The sequence below is a fragment of the Poecilia reticulata genome, linkage group LG4 (genome assembly GCF_000633615.1).
Source record: "Poecilia reticulata strain Guanapo linkage group LG4, Guppy_female_1.0+MT, whole genome shotgun sequence".
Classification (NCBI taxonomy): domain Eukaryota; kingdom Metazoa; phylum Chordata; class Actinopteri; order Cyprinodontiformes; family Poeciliidae; genus Poecilia; species Poecilia reticulata.
In genome coordinates, this window is record NC_024334.1 from 4327017 (window position 1) to 4345309 (window position 18293).

The 18293-nt window shown below is 37.1% G+C and overlaps 2 protein-coding genes across 4 annotated transcripts; both read right to left on the minus strand.

Annotated features, from left to right (window-relative positions):
• Positions 1–6696: 6696 nt before the first annotated feature.
• Positions 6697–10519, minus strand: LOC103463168 (gastrula zinc finger protein XlCGF57.1-like). 2 transcript variants are annotated; one of them, XM_008406376.2, is made up of 3 exons: positions 10410–10519; positions 10199–10301; positions 6697–8990 (listed from the first exon to the last, which is right to left on the minus strand). In XM_008406376.2, the coding sequence occupies exon 3, from the start codon at positions 8973–8975 to the stop codon at positions 7338–7340; it is 1638 nt and encodes a 545-aa protein (XP_008404598.1). In that variant the 5' UTR covers positions 8976–8990; positions 10199–10301; positions 10410–10519; the 3' UTR covers positions 6697–7337. The 2 variants fall into 2 exon arrangements, with proteins under 2 accessions (XP_008404598.1, XP_017159824.1); XM_017304335.1 differs by lacking the exon at positions 10410–10519 and having other exon boundaries at positions 10199–10398.
• A 1094-nt stretch (positions 10520–11613) lies between these two features.
• LOC103463241 (gastrula zinc finger protein XlCGF57.1-like) lies at positions 11614–16392 on the minus strand. Of its 2 annotated transcripts, none has more exons than XM_017304333.1 (2): positions 16049–16392; positions 11614–13923 (listed from the first exon to the last, which is right to left on the minus strand). In XM_017304333.1, the coding sequence occupies exon 2, from the start codon at positions 13906–13908 to the stop codon at positions 12115–12117; it is 1794 nt and encodes a 597-aa protein (XP_017159822.1). In that variant the 5' UTR covers positions 13909–13923; positions 16049–16392; the 3' UTR covers positions 11614–12114. The 2 variants fall into 2 exon arrangements, with proteins under 2 accessions (XP_017159822.1, XP_017159823.1); XM_017304334.1 differs by lacking the exon at positions 16049–16392 and adding an exon at positions 14028–14036.
• Between the last annotated feature and the right edge of the window lie 1901 nt (positions 16393–18293).

Below are 18293 nucleotides of genomic sequence, written 5' to 3' on the forward strand. Positions count from 1 at the left end.
TATCTCATACATTCCAATTAAACCAAGTTATCAATTAATTATTCAAATGAGCTTAAAAAGTTTCTATCTGAGGAAACCCAGCATTTAGCTTTCACTCCTCCTGGACGTGCTTCACTTTACATCAATCCCTCATGCTGAACATGTAGCGACAATGGAGAGGAAAAACTCCCCTTTAACAGGCAGAAACCTCCAGCAGAACCAGAACCGGGCCGAGTCATGATCAACTGGAGAAACGCTGTACTGAGGCAAAATACCTCTAACTCTAATACTGTAAACAATATGCATTATGTATTTGTATTTGTATTATGTATTTCTAGATTTTAAAAAATCTTTCAATATGATTTAGATAAAAATACAGAAACATGCACTAAAGTGTGCCAAGTCTTTTTTATTTAAAAATTATATATTTAGATTTTAAGCTCTTTGCAAATGTTTTTGCTACGTTTTATATTTTTCTTTCTGCACTTTTTACTTTTGCATTATCCTGTAGGGGACATGGAGGACATGGTTTTCCTTTTGCATTCCCACACAATAAATGAGCAAATACACCCTGATCTATTTTGCACACAGTTTAAAATGAAAGAGCTTATACATTATAAGCACGTACACTTGTACATTATTAGCTATTTGGTGCAAACAAAACTGATTGAAAATTGATGTATTCGCTGCATGTTTGTGTAAAGTTGAGATGGGCCTGCACAACCATTAAACTACCAACACAAAAAACACAAAACTGTCAGATAATGTCGTTTAAAATAACTCGGAAATAATCCAGATAGCCTGGATGTATTTTTTTTTTCTTTCGTTCCTTCTTACGGAAAGTTTCTGTTTCTATCAGATGGAAATGGATGGAAAGCCTTCGTTTGGCCTGCTTAGCTTTTGCATTTTGCATGTTTGTGGTGCATTTTTATCCTAAAAAGAAAGATATTAAACTTCAGGTATCTCGGAAACGAGATATTAACATATATAGAAAAACATTACAGCAGAGACTCTCAGTATTCAGTATGCCTGCAAAAGAAAAATAATCCTCCATGTCCCCCGGTGGGCACCGTACTGTCCAACTACAAATACTATTTTATATTTTTCATGTTTGTTATGTTGTAATCAGTCAGCTCCTCGAGTTTCTCATGATTGCAGAAATTCACACAAAACCAACAAATGTCCACATTTTTCCACGTTTCTGTATAATTTTGAGTTTATTCCAAATTTTCTGCAAAAATGGTCAAAAACATTGAGTTTAAATGATGCCAACTTTCACCTGCAGGGGGCGGCATTTCTCACTTTGGCCTCAGCGTGACTTGATGTTATAGTCTGAGATCAACACAAGAAACTAAAACCGAGATCTTTGAGTTTTTTAAAGAAAAACATTTATGTGTATTTATTTTGGAAAGAGGAAAAATTGTGGCAAAAACCCTTGCAAATATTTTTTTACTTGGAAAGAATCAAAAACAATCATGAAATGCATGTTTATACTGTAACCTGGTTAAAATAAATGCATTTTATTCAATTCTTCATCTTGATTTTAATCTGTTATTAATGTATGTTGTGTTTTTGTGTTGAAAATGTGTCATGTTGGTCAAAATTGTCAAATTAAAATAACTGATGAGCCAAAAATACAAAAAGATTTTATTAAACTGATTTTTTAAAACATACTCAACAAACTAAGCATGAACTTTGAAAATGATCCTTTTTTTTTTGTAGGAACGGGATTGTAGATACAAAATGAAATGAAAGCCTCCAGTTTATTATTTTGGCCTCAATTGAAGAAAACTAAGAAATATATAATTTATCCCCAACAATACAAACAGAAACTGTAGGTCTTCACTGAAAACACTTGGACGCACCACAGTGAACTTTAGAGTAAAAACCAGAATTTGGTCCTAGTTACCATGACAATCTAACATTTTGTAGCTAAATTTTCATTTATAAATCATACTTTTCTTCTAATTTATTCTTGAATAATGATCAGTGACAAAATAACATAATTTCAATTTCCTCAGCAAAAAGTAAAAAATAACTTTAATAGAAAACTCCTGAGCTTCCAGAGACTTCATTTTTATTTCTACAAATCTGTCTAAAAATCAACAGGAGTTTTTCACTTAATATTTCAGAGCAAAAAAATTAAAAAACATTAAGAAAATGTGAAGAATTGAGGTCATAAATCATTCTGAATCAACTTTAATTCAGCTTCAGATGGTTTCTGTTCATGGTTTTAGAGCCGCGTCAGGCAAACCTAATTAAATCACTTTTATGTGTGACAAAAAAACTGCAGAAGGTAGAGGGGACAAAAATGTTCATAGTTTGGAGCAAAGGTCGCGCTGTGGGTCCGTCATTTTCACTAGTGGTCAAAATGATCATTATTTTAATGATAATGACGCTTAATTGTATTTAATTTCCATTCTGTTTATTATTCAACAAGCTGATCAGATAATCCATGTTTGTCCACATCAGGCTGAATACATTAAACGTTTCCTCTGCAGTGAGTTTTGAAATCGGGGAACATTTCATCAGTTGAAATCAGCTGAATCAGACACTAGAACCAGCACCGTACATGAATTATTAATATATCTCCCATTACTGTTTACATCATGATTTTTAATGACTTATCGCATGAACAAACTTATTTTAATTTCATTTATTTGATGGAAACACTGCAACTCCATAAGATTTGTAATGGAAATGCAGCTGATGACGTTTCATCGCTGGTGTACAAACGTTTTGCCATGAGGGCAGAAATCCTCATTTTAAAACCTTAACGAACAAAATGTATTTTTGTTCATTAAAAGTAAATGTAAAATAAAGGAAAACAAGAATTTGTCAACTTAACGTCCAAATATATTGTTGATGAAACTCTAGAGAAGAAAATAAATTAAAAGTCATCACATTCCTGTTACTTTCTGAGCAGAAAAGCTGCAGCAGCTTCTCGGTTCGTCCTGAATTTCTCAGTAATGGATGTTTCCTGTTTCTGGATTGTGATGGAATTTGGGTGGAGCGGATTTTGCTCCGTAATGTCTGTTAGTTTCACAAAGCTGCTCTGCATTTCACCTCCTGCACATTCCTGCAGTCCAGAGCTGCGGTCAAGCAAAAATAAAAAGGTAAGAAGTTTATTTAACCTTTATGAGACGAGAACATAAAGGTTTCGTCTCACTGCTAATTCAAAGAACAATAATACATTATCTGTCATATGATCCACTTTCTACTGATAGCATGTAAATGATACATGACACACTTTTTCAAATCCTGTCCTTATAACTAAAGATAAATGTCTTTAATCGAACCCAAAAGTATTTGAAGACCAGATGTCTTTGTTTAAGACACCAAACACAAAAAGTTTTGGATCTACAATGAATAGCATTCCTTTCCTTCCAAACAAAACAAAATAAATGGACGACTATATTTGCTTGATTTTAGTTCTTTTTGCTTTCTTGGCCCACAAGTTCTTTTGGCTCAGCAATTTTGGCTGAGTCCAACTGTCTGGTTCTGGTCAGCAGATCTTGTAACATCGTCGTTTCCCAACTGGGAAGAGAAGCTTCATTTATTAACGAACTTTTAAGTGTGAAGATTTGATTCTGCAGCTCAACACAGATGGTCTCAACTTTCACCTGTTTGATGCTAGAGGTCAGTTTAATAAGTAGAAAACTGACCAACGAATCTGATGTTTTAATGATAAAATGTAATGTCTGTCACTGGTGGTTCCAGCTGCTGTTCCAGCTGCACACAAAACGGATGATGAGTCTGGTTGATCATGTGACTCATAATCTGTAAATAACTCAGTGAATCTGTGGATGGTTTTGTTGTGTCACTTTTTCCAAACATCTCCTTCAGACGAATAAAGAAAACAATGAATGAGTTAAGAGGCCAATATTTTAATTTCAGGTTGTGTATATTAGGTGTTTTTGTGTCTGATAGTTTAAATGTTCTTCATCCTGTGAAGGTTTGAGGGAAATGAGACGCATCACCACCAGTTGGAAACAGAAAACCTGCAGACTGATTTCTTTTAACCAGAGTTTGATTTCAGACATTTTAAAACATTTTCTAGGCTCACCAAACATGCAGCTCCTGTTTGCTTCAGTTCTTGCAGTTGCTCCGGTTCTGGTTCTGGTTCTGGCAGAAAACCCAGAGGAACTGAGTACCCACCTATAACGCTGCTCCACTGTTTTTAATTGTGTTTTTAGACACTTTTTAATATTTGACTGTATTTGTATTGTTATGTATTTTTACTTTTCCTGGTTTGCATTTAACTTGTGATTCACTTTGTGTTGGAAATGTGATGCATAAATAAATTTGACATTAGCTGTAAAATTGTACTTCCAGAAACGTGTTTAACTGTTATTAAAAAATGCTGTATATGTTTGTAGAAACTGTCACCATGTTGTGACAGTTTGGTGAGAGATAAACTGGGAGGAGCTCCTCTGCTTCCTCCCAGTTACAACCAATCAGAGGCAGGAGGCGGGGCTTAGCGCTGCCAATCACTCCCAGTGTGGCGCTTTTTTCTGTTTTACTTTTGTCCGTATTTAACTTCCTGCTGCATGTTGACCTGGTTTCTTCAGGCAGACTTCAGCTGCTTCAGCTCCTCTTCCTCGGAGGCTGAAGTCATGGCAGCCGCCAGCGAATGGGAAACCTCTGGTACCGAGGTCCAAACGGCTCAGAGCTGGCTCCCTGTGACTTCCCCTCCATCTTCTCCTCTAAATGCTCCGTGTGCCTCAACAACTCGGCCAGACCAGAGACCGTCCTCCTGGTTCTATGGAACCTCACAGGCAGCGAGGAGCTAAAGGTCAAAGGTCCAGGTTTCCAAATCCTCTTCAACAGAACCGGTACAAACATTGTGGATCTGAACGTTTCTGCTGCTGGACGGGTCCGAACATGCTGACCTGAATCTGTTTCTGGTGTTTCTGCTCCAGACTGCCCTCGACCCGAACCCATCAGTGAGTATCAGTCCATTCACACGATTCACTGGAACCGAGCAGCTAACAGGATCAGACCTGATCAATCAAACACAGATTAAAACTTAAACAGTGACAGTTTTTATTTGAGCATCTCTGCTGTTATGGAAGAGGTTCAGATGAAGATCTGATGTTTTTAGATGAGAACTGATTAAACTAGGAGCTAGGTCCACCCAGGCTGAATGGTTGCCATGGCGATCAAAGCGGCACTCCAGGTATGTTTTTGATGAGAGAATAACATTACAACATGATAGAAAGCTGATAAAGGTTGATTTTTACACGACACTGCCCCTTTAAAGAGTAAAAAGTGGAATCCTGCTGTTGGAGAATAAAACTCTGCCTCCTCTTACACCCAGAGACAAACGTTGGTTTTCACATTTCCGTGTCCTGCTTCCTCCTGCTCCTCCTCTTCATCACCATGTGGTTAATCTGTAAACTTCATGGATCTCAGGAGGTCAGTGTTTAAACAGCTGCGTCGGTTTCAGTGAACTGTAAAATATGTGATTCTACTTTTTGATGAAACAAAATCCTCTAATTGATTCAATGATCCGTAGCATCTCCCCATGTGAATTTTCTCCTAAAGCTCCTAAAACGGGTCGAGCTGTTGCAGTAATATCAGTCTGGAGCTGAAAACGTGATTTTATTTCGTGCATCTATTTATTATCAGACATTTAGGCTGAATATTTAGTCAGTAATTAACTGATCGCCTCTGTTTTGTTCACAGGATAACAGGCTAGCAGCTGCTAGATGTCCATTAGTCTTTTGAAAGCTGCTCGTGCTTCTACATCAAAAAAGGGACTTTTTTTCTACTGGCGTCTGCTTTATTAATTTCTGCATTAATGTAACGTTTCTCTATGTATTCCAAGATTTCTTCTTGGTTAGAAACCGATATGTCACATTTTGTTCTCAGTGTTTTAGTTCTGCTTCATCCTCAGCTCAGTTTTCAGTTTCTGGAAACATAAATGTGTCCAACATCTCAGGATCGATCTGATGATATTTATAAGCTAATTAAAAACAGATAATTCTGTAGCAACTGATGATTAAATTCATCTGAAGCAGAGTGAGAAGCTGCTGTTCTGATTTTTTATTGTTTATTTGAATCAGCAGTTTGATTGAATAATAATATCCCTATAAATGTTGGATTTTCTTAACTGAATATTTTCCTTCCGGGTTGAAACCCCGACATGATTATATCCGGGTTCAGCTTAGGAACGATGTGTCGCCATCTAGTGGTGGAATCCAGACGGAGCAACGTTTGGTTGATTTAGTCAAAATGTTAAAGCATCAGAGGAAATTTAACACGATGTTTGTTTAGGTATACATTTATTCACCCAGGTCACAGTATCTGTACTTTTCCCTCACAATGTGCATTTAATTGATCTGCTTCAATATTTTAAATCAGATCTAAAATGTATCTTCTGCCTCTGGAAGAAGAAAATTATCATAATTAACAGAAATAAATGCTTGAAACCAATCAGGTGGGTGTGATTTGTTCTGGGGTAAGTGAAACAAATATACTTTTTTAAATTTTATTGAATTGGTATGTTTATGGACGACTTTCTGAAATGCTAGAAATAAATCAAATCTAAATTGTTAAAAACTTTAAGTATTTAATTAGTATATATTTAAAAGATATCTAAACATTTGGGTTTGTTTCTGTTAAAGGTTTTCCAGAAAAGTCAGAAAAATAAGACGAGGAGCAGGAAAAAAAACTGGTTCAAATTAAGATTCAATAAATCACTAAATTCAACAATACATTTCAGGAGAATTTTATTAATTTGTTTACAGCACATAGTTGAAAAAGTGACAACATAAATATATACAAATAATAATAATAAAAGATGAAGGATGCCATCCTCTGTCTCAGGACCAGTTTAATAATAATATGAATTTTAATTCTATTTCTTTATTATTTGTTTTTAACTGCTTATGTCAGGTTCAAAGTATTTCAGTAACCAAAACAGGTTTAGTTTTTTACTGTAATGGTAAGGTGGAAATATTTAGAAACATCTCATAAAATTCCCTAGTTATTCAAACAGTGTGATTTATGTTGATGCTCTTATTTTGAAAAACCAGTTTTTCTAAGTGCTTATTAAGTTTTCTGATATTGTCGGTTACAACAAGCATCTTATGACAATAAATAAATCAGTGAAAGTCTGATGCAGAGAAGTGAGCTGGTGATATTTTAAAAAAGAACAAGTTGAATTTTCATGGCTCTTGAGAAAAACCAACTTGGTTTCCAGACATCCCTACTTGAACAGAACCGAGTCTACCGGACCATCAGGTATGAAAACAGCTTTAGACTTAAGTATTTTTCTCAGAAGGCTAAGATAACAATAGTTGTACTATATACACATGTTGAACAGAAGGATTTAAATCGCAGAATGCTCCTTCTCACGCTTGTGTGTTCTCGCCTGTGTGAGTTTTCACATGAATACTCAAGTTCCCTTTCTGGGTAAAACTTTTTCTGCAGATCGGACATGAAAAAGGCTTCTCTCCTGTGTGGGTTCTCACGTGACAAGCCAGGTGATTGCTGTTGCGGAAGGATTTACCACAAACATCACAAGGATATGGCTTCTCCCCTGTGTGTGTTTTCATGTGCTGAGCTATGCTGCTGCAGTCTGTGAAAGATTTGCCACACAGCTTGCAGTCGTACGGCTTCTCCCCGGTGTGAGTCCTCAAGTGGTTGGTCAAATGGCTTTTGTTGACAAACGACTTGCTGCACACTTTGCACGGATATGGCTTCTCGCCTGTGTGGCTTCTTATGTGATCGGTCAGGTTACCCTGTTTGGTGAAACTCTTTCCACAAGTCAGGCAGGAGAATGGCTTCTCACATGTATGAGTCCTCATGTGGTTGGTCAGATGACTTTTATTGATGAAGGATTTACCACAAACTTCACAAGGATACGGCTTCTCACCTGTGTGGCATCGTATGTGAACAGTCAAGTTCCACTCCTTGATAAAACTCTTTCCACAAGTGGGACAGGAGAAAGGCCTCTCACCCGTGTGGATTTTCATGTGGACAGTCAAGTAGTTTTGCTGTGAGAAGCGTTTTCCACACGCCACACAGAGGAACGGTTTCTCGCCTGTATGCATTCTCATATGAGTAGCCAACTGGCAACCGAAGCTGAAGGATTTGCTGCACAGCTCGCATGGGAACATCTTCTCGCCCGAGTGGGTTCTCATGTGAATGTGGAGGTTACTTTTCTGAGTGAAACCTTTTCCACAAGTCGAGCAGGAGAACGGCTTCTCGCCCGTGTGCGTTGCCATGTGAACGCTCAAGTTACCTTTCTGGGTAAAACCTTTTCCACAAGTGGGGCAGGAGAACGGCTTCTCGCCTGTGTGGGTTCTAATGTGGACGGCCAAGTTGTTTTGTTTGGTGAAAGCTTTTCCACAGGACAGACACTGGAAGGGTTTTTCACCAGAGTGACTTCTTGTGTGATCGGCCAAATGAATGCTACTTTCAAAGGATTTCTTACACACTTTGCAAATATGCAGCGTCTCACTGTGGTCACTTTCTTGCTGATTGTCGTCATCAGTTGAGTTTGTAGAGAGGATTTGGTTCTGGTCTTCATCAGGATTACTGGAAAGATCCTCCTGTTCCTCTTTAACCTCTTCAGATCCCAGTTCCTCCTTCGCCTGGATCATCTTAAGTTCTGGTTCTCCGTGGAGGAGAACCTCAGTAGGAGGAACCGTAAAGGTTTCGGCCTCCTGCTTCACCACCTTGTTAGAGATGCTCAGTTCAACCTGCTCTTCCTTGACTGGCTGATGTTCCTCATCTGGTTCTGTATTCTCCAGAGGAGGATTCACCGTGAAGGAGTCAGTCTCCTGTTTCACAACAACCTGCTCTGCATCATCAAACAGTTCTACCTGTTGGTGTTCTTCCTCTTTGATCTCCGTCATCAGCTTTGGTTCTGGTCGTTCTCGTTCTTTCCTCTCTGGGTCATTTGGTTTCTTCTTGTCAGGGTTGAAGTTTCCTTCCTTGTTAATGAGAAAGTGATCATCAACAACCTCCCAGGTAAACGCTGACATGATGAAGATGACGCCCTGACAGAAAGAAGAACAAGAAAAAATACATTTTTACCATCAGATTTTCAACATATAAACAGGATGTTGTCAAAGTAATCTGTAGGGGCAAAGGTCACTGGGGAGAGGATCCAAAGGCCTTGATTTAAAGGAATTTGGTTGTTTCAGCAGTTTTCTTTACATTTGTTTGTCTGGTTCTGGATAGTTGACACAATAGCAGCAGATCTTTAATGTATTGTGGTGTTCAGCAATTTATAGACCAACAACAGTATTTTAAAGTTTATTCTCTGAGCTACAGGGAGCTCAGATAATAGAGCTCACTGTAGCTCTATTCTACAGGGAGTTTAGAATTGTCTTTATGTGGCTCTGAAGGTGCAGGTCAGAGTTCATCACTACACCCAAATTTCTAACCTGACTGCTAGTTTCTAGCTGACTCTAAGTCCAAAGATAATAACTTTTTTCTGTTCAATTGGAGAAAATTCTGGCACATAGATGCATTAATTTTTTCTAATCATATGTTCAGAGGTTGGATGGTTCCGAGTCGCTGTTATGACTCCGAACCCATCAGAGTCATTAAGATACCATCAGGTATGCTGATGATCCCATTACTAGATTAGCAACCATAACTAATCATCTGCATAGCTATGGTAGCTAATCTCTTTACTTGTTATAACCTGAGCTATTGAGAGCATGTAGATATTAAAGAGAAGGGGTGGAGCTAATTACTTACCGATACAAAAAATATATTTCCCAAACCAGTAAGGTATTGTTCAAGAGAGCCAAAACCAGCTTTCCAGTTGGAATAATACATTATGGTCAAATATTTGAATTGTTCATTGAGAACCACAGTGAAAAATTACAGTGAACTTATTTACATTGAACCAACACTGCCGTTCTTTCACAATCTGTATTTATGTGGATGCATAACCACCTCAACTAACTCATTTTGATGTGGAAGATGTGTTGAACTCCAGCCTGATCTCATTTAAGCGCTTTACCGGCTAAAACTTCTGTTCAGTTACTCATTTTAAAGCTTAGGTGACCGATGTTTCCTCTCCCAATATGGCGGACGCGCTGACGTGTCGGCGCATCTAAAGCATACAGTTAGCTTATAATGCTGACACAGTTCGTTAAAAATGGTTCTATTACTCGGTTGTCTTGTACTCTTTGGTGACAGAAAATGCAACCCAGTTCCCAATGAACGTTCAGTGTTGTCGGTGTGAACTCACCTTTATCCTTTTCTCTAAAGGGGAACCATTTGCTTCTTGTGTCCTGGGGTTAGCTTCTCACTTAGCTCGGATGCTAACCATTCTCCCTGCGGCTGTTGTTGCTCTTTAAACGGAGATAAAGCGCTGCTAACAGTCGACTGAAACAGTTGTGATTGCTTTTAATGAGATAAAATATCAGGACAAACTCAATAAAAAGCAAAAAAGCACAAACTTTTTAATTGATCGTTTTTCCTTCGTTCTCTTCTTCTTGGCATCCAGCCTGCAGATGGACGCAATACCGCCACCTGTTGGACTCTAGTGTGTAGTACAACTGATGGGGGAATAAACAAGACATCCAAAAGGTTTGTAAATTCTTTTAAAAATCTGTGTTGTTGGTATCTTGTAAGAATTAAGTCTTATTTACAAAATGTATATATATTAGTCATGCTGTGCTGCTAAAATATTTATAGCACAGTTGTTTGACACCAAACTGGCTTAACTTCGTAAATGTGAGGTTGATTGACCTTTGACCTATGGAAACATTTAATATCTTTAAAATGAGAGCAGTACAAGCACATTTTTTGCTACACAAACATAGCACAGTTGATTAACACCATATTTCATTTGATTTTGTAAATGTGATGGAGTGGTTGACCTTTGACCTCTGGCAAATGTTTTAATATAAAGACACACAAGAAGACCGAACAAGTTCAAAAACCTCAAAAACAACAAAGTCTGAGTTTGCGTTATTGTTTCTTCTTTCCCTCTGTGGCTGTTAGATTAGTCGTGTGTTTTATCTGAAATCTTGTAAATCATTTTCATGTTTTATGCAGAAGCATATAAAGCATGTATAAAAGTATTCACCCCTTTGGGTGTTTTACCCTTTTTATAGTTTTTACAAATCAATCTTAAGCAACAAAATGGAGCCTTTTTAACAGAAATTTACAAAAGAAAAGCCTTTGACGTCAAAGTGGAGACAGATTTCTACAAAAATAATGACAAATACAAATATGCAGCATAAAATAACTGGTTGAATAAATATTCACTCCATTTGACTCGATTTTTAGATGCACATTTGTTTGGATTCAGAAAGTCTGTGTGGAAAAGTTTAGACTTCTGGACGCTGCATTTCCTCGTTCTTCTAACAAAACGGTTGAAGCTTCTCAATAAGCTTCTCTCTGATTGGTCGTTCTTTAATCTTCATGAAGTAGCCAGGAATACTGTTGAACCAGTGAATGGACCTTCCAGACAGACGAGTCGTTATTTTAGACTCGATGTACTCAAGTGATCCAAGATCCACAAACTAGAAACACCAAAGGGAATGAATATTTATGCAATCAATTATTTTTTATTAACTATTATTGAATTGTAATTATTTTTTGCAGAAATCAATATTCACTTTGACATTAAACAGTTTTATCAAAAAAAGTTTATTTTTGTTTTACATACACATTTATTATGCAGAAAAACAATCATGAAACAGCAAAAATAATAATTCAGGTTAAGGGTTCCAGCAAATGTACAGAATAAAAGAGGCTTCTTGAACAACTAGAAACTATTTGCAATCAGGTTTGATATAAAACAAAAGACAAAAATAATCAGGGCTGATAAAAGATAAACGTTTTAAATAGCGTTCTATATTATAATTAGCTTACAGTTAAGACAGCTGCTGGTGTTCTACAACAGAAGTATACCGATTTTCCCTGCATAATTCAATTAGCATGAAATGCATTTTACAGATAAAATCATAAAAATAAAGTGAGGAAAACAATAATACATAAGTAGTAATAATAGCCCTGGGTCACATTCCCTCTGCTTGTCAAAAGATATTCTACAAATTTCTTTTAAGGCTTGTTTACATACATATCCAGTCAGATTATAACTGGAAGTGAATCATTTACAGAGAAGATATATTAGTGCTTGAATGAGTCCGGCTGTTAAACTGGACAGTTTGGAGACTTTCTTTCCACAGAGAAGACGTCCTCACCTGTGTGGTACCTCAGGTGATCGTCCAGCTGAATGTTGTCACTAAAAGACGATTCACATAGATTACAAGAAAACCTCTTCTTGAGCTTCTTGTCTGTGTGATTTTTGACGTGTTTAACCATAGACATCTTGTTGGTAAATAATTTACCACATTCTTCACATGAAAACGGTTTCTCGCCTGTGTGACTCCTCCGGTGACGGTCCAAGTTACCTCTGGATATGAAAGATTTATCACAAAGGTCACAAGGATATGGTTTCTCACCAGTGTGAGTCCTCATGTGACACGCTAAATTAAATTTTGTATGAAAGAATTTAGGACACATTTCACATGGAAACGGTTTCTCGCCTGTGTGACTTCTCATATGTTTAACCACAGCCAACTTGTCAATAAAAAAATCCCCACAAACTTCACACGAAAACGGCTTCTCGCCTGTGTGAGTCCTCCTGTGGCGGTCAAAGTTAATCTTGGCTGCAAAAGTTTTATCACAGAGGTCACACGGATACGGCTTTTCAGGGAGGTGAACTCTAGAGTGTTCTTTTAAAGCGCCTTTACTTGTGTAGCTTTTCCCACAGGTTGGACATGAAAACGGCCTCTTGTTTGAGTGGAGTTTGACGTGACGAACCAGACCTCGTTTGTTTTTGAAGGACTTCTCACACAAGCCACATGAGAACAGCTTCTCGCCTGTGTCGACTATGCTGTGTGTTATGCTGTGTTTTTTCAGGCTGCTTTTGCTTACGTAGCTTTTTCCGCAGATTGGACACGAGAATGGTTTCTCACCTGTGTGGAGTCTCATGTGACAAACCAGATTTTGACTCTTGGTGAAAGATTTATCACACAATTCACATGGGAATGAATTCTCTCCCAGATGGTCTTTGATGTGTGCGTTTAAGCTACTTCTGTTGATGTAGCTTTTCCCACAAGTCTGACACGAGAATGGTCTTTCACCAGTGTGATTTCTCATGTGACGAACCAAATGACTGCTAAAGCTGAACGACTTACTGCAGACTTGACAGGTATGCGGTTTCTCACCAGTGTGGATCCTCATGTGAATTTTCAGGAGCGTTTTCCTGATTAAATGTTTTCCACATATTTTACAGGAACGCATGTTTTTCTTTAGCTTTTTCACTTTAGCGTGTTCAACACTGTCATTCTGATTCTTTGTTAGCTCTTCATCTACATCTAATACCAGGTCTTTCTCGTTGCATCCATCCTTTGGTTGGTTTTCAGCTTCTGGGGAGTTGGAAGGGAGGATCTGGTCCTGGTTTGGATCTGGTTCACTGCGGTATTTTTCCTCATGAACAGGAGTTTCTCTGAAGGAATCCTGCTTTGCTATAAGTTGATCTTCATCCTGATCACTGTAGAGTTCCTCCTCTTCTTGTTTAATTTGTACAGTTTCCAGGTCCTCCAGTTCTTCTTTTATCTGTTCAGGTTCTGGTTCCTCCTTCATCCCCGTGACCTGCTGCAGTTCAGGTTTACGCTGGAATATTTCATCAGAACCAGCAGACGCCCTAAAGGTGTCGGCATCCGGCTTCACTACAGACTTCTCGTCATGAAAGATGTCGAGCTCAACTTGTTCTTCTTTGATCGGTTGACATTCTGGTGCCTCCTTCATCTGGTTGAGATCTGGTTCTCTGTGTCCCTCTTTCATCTCTAGATTGGTCGGTAAGTTGCGGTCGCGAACTGAGCTGCTTTCTCGTTGAATGAGTAACCGATCACCAGCAACCACCCAAACGTTAACAGACATGATGCTGTTTGGGACCTGAAGGAACAACAAACGAAACACTTTAGTATTAAAGGTTTTGACAAAATGTGTTTGTATGAATTGCTTTGGGTACATTTTTTTAAAAAAATGCATAAAAACACCTGAAAATGTTCCAAGTATTAGGAGGTTCCAGTTCAGGTTTATACAACATAGTCATGTTCCTCCCGTCTTCTACTCCCTAATGTTTTCTTCTCCACTTTGACTTCAGTAGAACATTATGGAAAAGCCAGCATGAAGGAGAAACACATTTGGTCATATTTTACTAATTCTAGTGCAAATCAGTGGATTTTGAGAAATTTGGGGATTTTTGTTTTAAATCATCTGTATGGAAAAAAAGCAATGAAAAGATCAAAAACTTTGGTTTCTCCATGAAATCCTCCCACAAGCATGTTAAAATTCAAACATTCAGCAGAAGCACATTTTATCATCTGAATATTTTGCACATTTTTGGAAGCATCACATATTTGTTTAATTTATTAAGATGTGGGTTTTTAGATTGTTTTCTGTTTTTTTGTGACGGAAAACAATCTGTCACTCTTTCACAATAAGAGCCTGATGGCAGTTCTGCTGCCAGAAGTGCTATGCTAACACTGATGCTAGCTTGCCAACTTAGCGCTCCGTCAGGCAGTTAAAATTTGACTCCCTGACATCAACATCACTCAGGCCTGTGGATGAGAAACAGCCTGAAACATGACTGACAAGGTAACTTAAAGATATTAGTAATGTTACCTTATTTATAAAAGAACCTGCATGTAACGCATATTGTTCTTTAAAATCAATAATGCCACCAAGTTTAATGTCGTAGCATAACTTTATTCCTTCATGAGAAACTGACAAGTTTCACTTCCTGGGTGAGTGGAATGATGCCCTTATTCAACTAAAGAAACTCAATTTATTAAAAAGTTAATTAATAACAAATTATTAATCATAACATTAGTAATTTCATAAGCCAAACATTAATGCTAATTTTGATTAATTTTGACTGCTTGGAGAGTCACGTTTATATGTATTTTTCTGGGAACGCCTTTCCTTTTGTATCCTAGTCTTTTATACTGTGGATAAAACTGTTTGGCATCGATGTGAATATGTTGCTATGAAACAATATTTTAATGCAATTTACCAGAAAATACTAATTGCTCAATTAAAATTAAATTCAAAAATACTTTATTGATCTCAAAGGGAAATTAAATGTTGTAGCTCATAAACTGGAATAATGGAAATGAAATGGTTAAGAAGTTATTTCTGGAGGAGGCAACTTAAAGTTAGAAAATTATTTGCTGTGTCCACCAGGGGTCAGTATTGGGAGCAAAACTCATTATTTGCTCCATATCTTATACATTACAATACGTTTACATAGTTTATGTTACTGGACTGAGGTCTGGGACTTAAAGGACTTTTCTCTTAGAGCAACACAGATAACTGATCAAGATGAATATCAGAATCACATAAACCTATTTTCCATTACATTCTAGACAGTTAAAGAGTCTGACTACCACTTAATGTTATTCAAATGATGAAAATACAACATTGACAAACTAAAAACAACATATTCCCAGCAAAAATGTACAAGTCACAAATGTATGTCTCTTATAAAGTGGGGTCAATTTATAGGGTAAAGATAAAGATGACTAAATGTAGAAAGTTAAAATAACTAGCAAGATATCTGTGTTTTTGGAGTAAAACTTTAGAATGGAATAAATGAGACCTCCAGCAATGAAATCAGATTTAAAAATGTGTTTAGGGTTTGCAAATTGGAAATCAGCTGTGTTACTGGGTAGTTATTTATCCATGTTTATGTGTTTGATGTTTTTATGATGAAAAGGACTGAACTGCCTTGATGGTACTATACAAATAAACGTAATTAAGTTTTCGTTTAATCATTTGACAAAAATTAAAAATTGTATAATCTAACTATTATGACACGTAACTTTGTTCAATATGAGCCATAAATTGCTTTGAATGGGGTTTAAAACCGCAGCACTTCCGCTCCCTGTACTGATTAACTTGTCGCTGTTTCCTCTCCCAATATGGCGGACACGCTGACGTGTTTTAGCACCTAGCAGTCAACGCAGAAGCTAGCAATCATTTGTTGCCTTGGTTGGTCAAAAGATGGTTCTCTTACCGGCTAGTATTGATTTTATTCCCTAGAAGAAGAGGTGGCAGCCGCACAGCATCCAATAAGAGTCCAATAATATCCGTGTGACGTTTTTTTTCGCGATTCTCTCCAACTAGAAACTGGTTGCTACTCCTGACAGTTAGCTTATCAGGAAGACCGAAGGCTAACTGGTCTCACTCAGGGTGTTTGACCTGCTAAAACAGACAAACATCGGCATTAAAGTGAGACTGCAAATATTATCGGAGCTCACAATGAGACAAAATGTGAAGATTAGACAGGTTTAACCGAAGAGCAGAACGAAACCAACGTTAAAATTCCTGCTTCTGCTTTTGGTTGTGGCGGTTGCCTATGCCTACCGAGCTCTTCTTCTTCTTTTTAACTGTTGGTGAGCAACGATTTGGTGAGCATCATCTCCACCTACTGGAATTGGGTGTGGATGGGGATCCTGAACACATTACACAGATTATTTATAAACTAAGCAATAAAATAAATACAATTAAAAACTCACAAACTCTATATTCTCTATGTGATCCAGAAGAAGAGAGTTTATGCAAAATGTCATGTTCAAGATGTAACTTGTAATCCTGAAGCTGCATACCATTTCCCTTCTCTTATTTAACCGTCTCTTGGAAAAAATAAAATAAAATAAATCACATTTCCTGCTTGTTTTTCCCCCAGTTTTAAACAAAGCTCGGTTACAATTATTTGCCCTGTTTTTCTCATTATACCAAATTCCTTTTGATGGCTCAAACATATTTTTACTCAAGAAAAAGTAAAAAGTATTTGGTAAAATGTACACTCAAGTTCAAACTCAAAGCTGCAGGTCTGTCTGGTGGGTTTGTGAATCTAGTTTGTTCTCCATTCAGCGGGTAGAAAATCCAGAAGTTTTATTCAAGAGTAGAAATATTTCACAATAAAATCACTCAAGTAAAAAGTACAATACTTTAAAAAATAAATTTTCTCAAAGAAGTTACTCAACTAAATGTAACTAGTTTCTACCCAACTCTAGTGTTTACTGGTTGATGATATGAAGCTGCTACTCTATATGGACTTAAACTTGTTGCCGTTTTGCAACACTGTATTGTTCCTTATTTTTTTCAACTTTGTAAGTTTTCATTTCTTACTTGTAATAATCAGATTTGAGTAAATCTGAACATGAACCCTGCAGGTTCCCATCTAATAAAACCACAAGCTTGGCACCATGCATTTCGCTCACTGAAAAACAAAACCACAGATCCTCTTCATCAGGCCAACCTACCCACTCCTGTCTTCATATTCTCGACTTTGTGCTGATATATGGTATTAAGTGGGAGAAAATAACAGTATTTATTTAAAACCCTGTCCTGTCTGACCATTTTTAATTGAGTTTAATTTACTAAAAGAATCCAAACCTGAGAGAAAACGTCGTTATAGTAGATCACCAGTGTTGTAGCAAGTTCTAAAAAATCATTTCCATTATTTTTCTCGATCTAAAAAATAGATCAGGTGGCAGCAAATTAATATCTGTACTTTTCTGAATTTATGTTACTGTTCCAGTAACGTCCATGAAGCATGAAGAACTCGCTCGAACCAAAAATACCTTTCACAAGCTGTTATTCTGTTATTTTACCATTTCCTCCAGGTGTTTATCAGATAATTTCCAATTGGAAAAGATTTTAATTTCAACATCCAAAAGCATCTGACACTTTGAACCCAAACTGTAAAAAACAACAAAAAGAAAAATCACAAGATATTCGGCAATTTTTTCCTCCTTTAATTGAGTTAATACAAAGCAGAATACATAAAAAAAACTTCAAGTATATGGAGGGATTTCTTTCAATGTTTAGAAACTTTAGCCAGGAAGTGAGAAACTCTGAGATTAAAAATCTAATTTTCATGCGTCTTCCGGGCCAATCAGCAGCAAAACAAAACAACTTTCCCACAATAGTAAGACAAACAGCCTGAAGAAGTGGAAAAATCTTGAATAAGAAATAATTTCTGATTAGCTTTCGTTTAATTTCAAAAGATTCAAGAACCTAAACTTTTTAACTTCTTTAAGGCAACAGCTGAAATGACTGTCTCTGCCTTTAAAGGCAAATGAATCTGCAAACATTAGCAAAGCAGACAAAGGAACATTAATGCTGTGAAACAAACTGGCAGCAAACCAGAGTGGTCTCAAAATTGAGCCTTCAGGGTCTCCATGAATTTATAGACTTTGAGCACAAAAGTCCAGCTCGTCTTCAGTGCTTTGAGCTGAATGGGCCAAAATTCA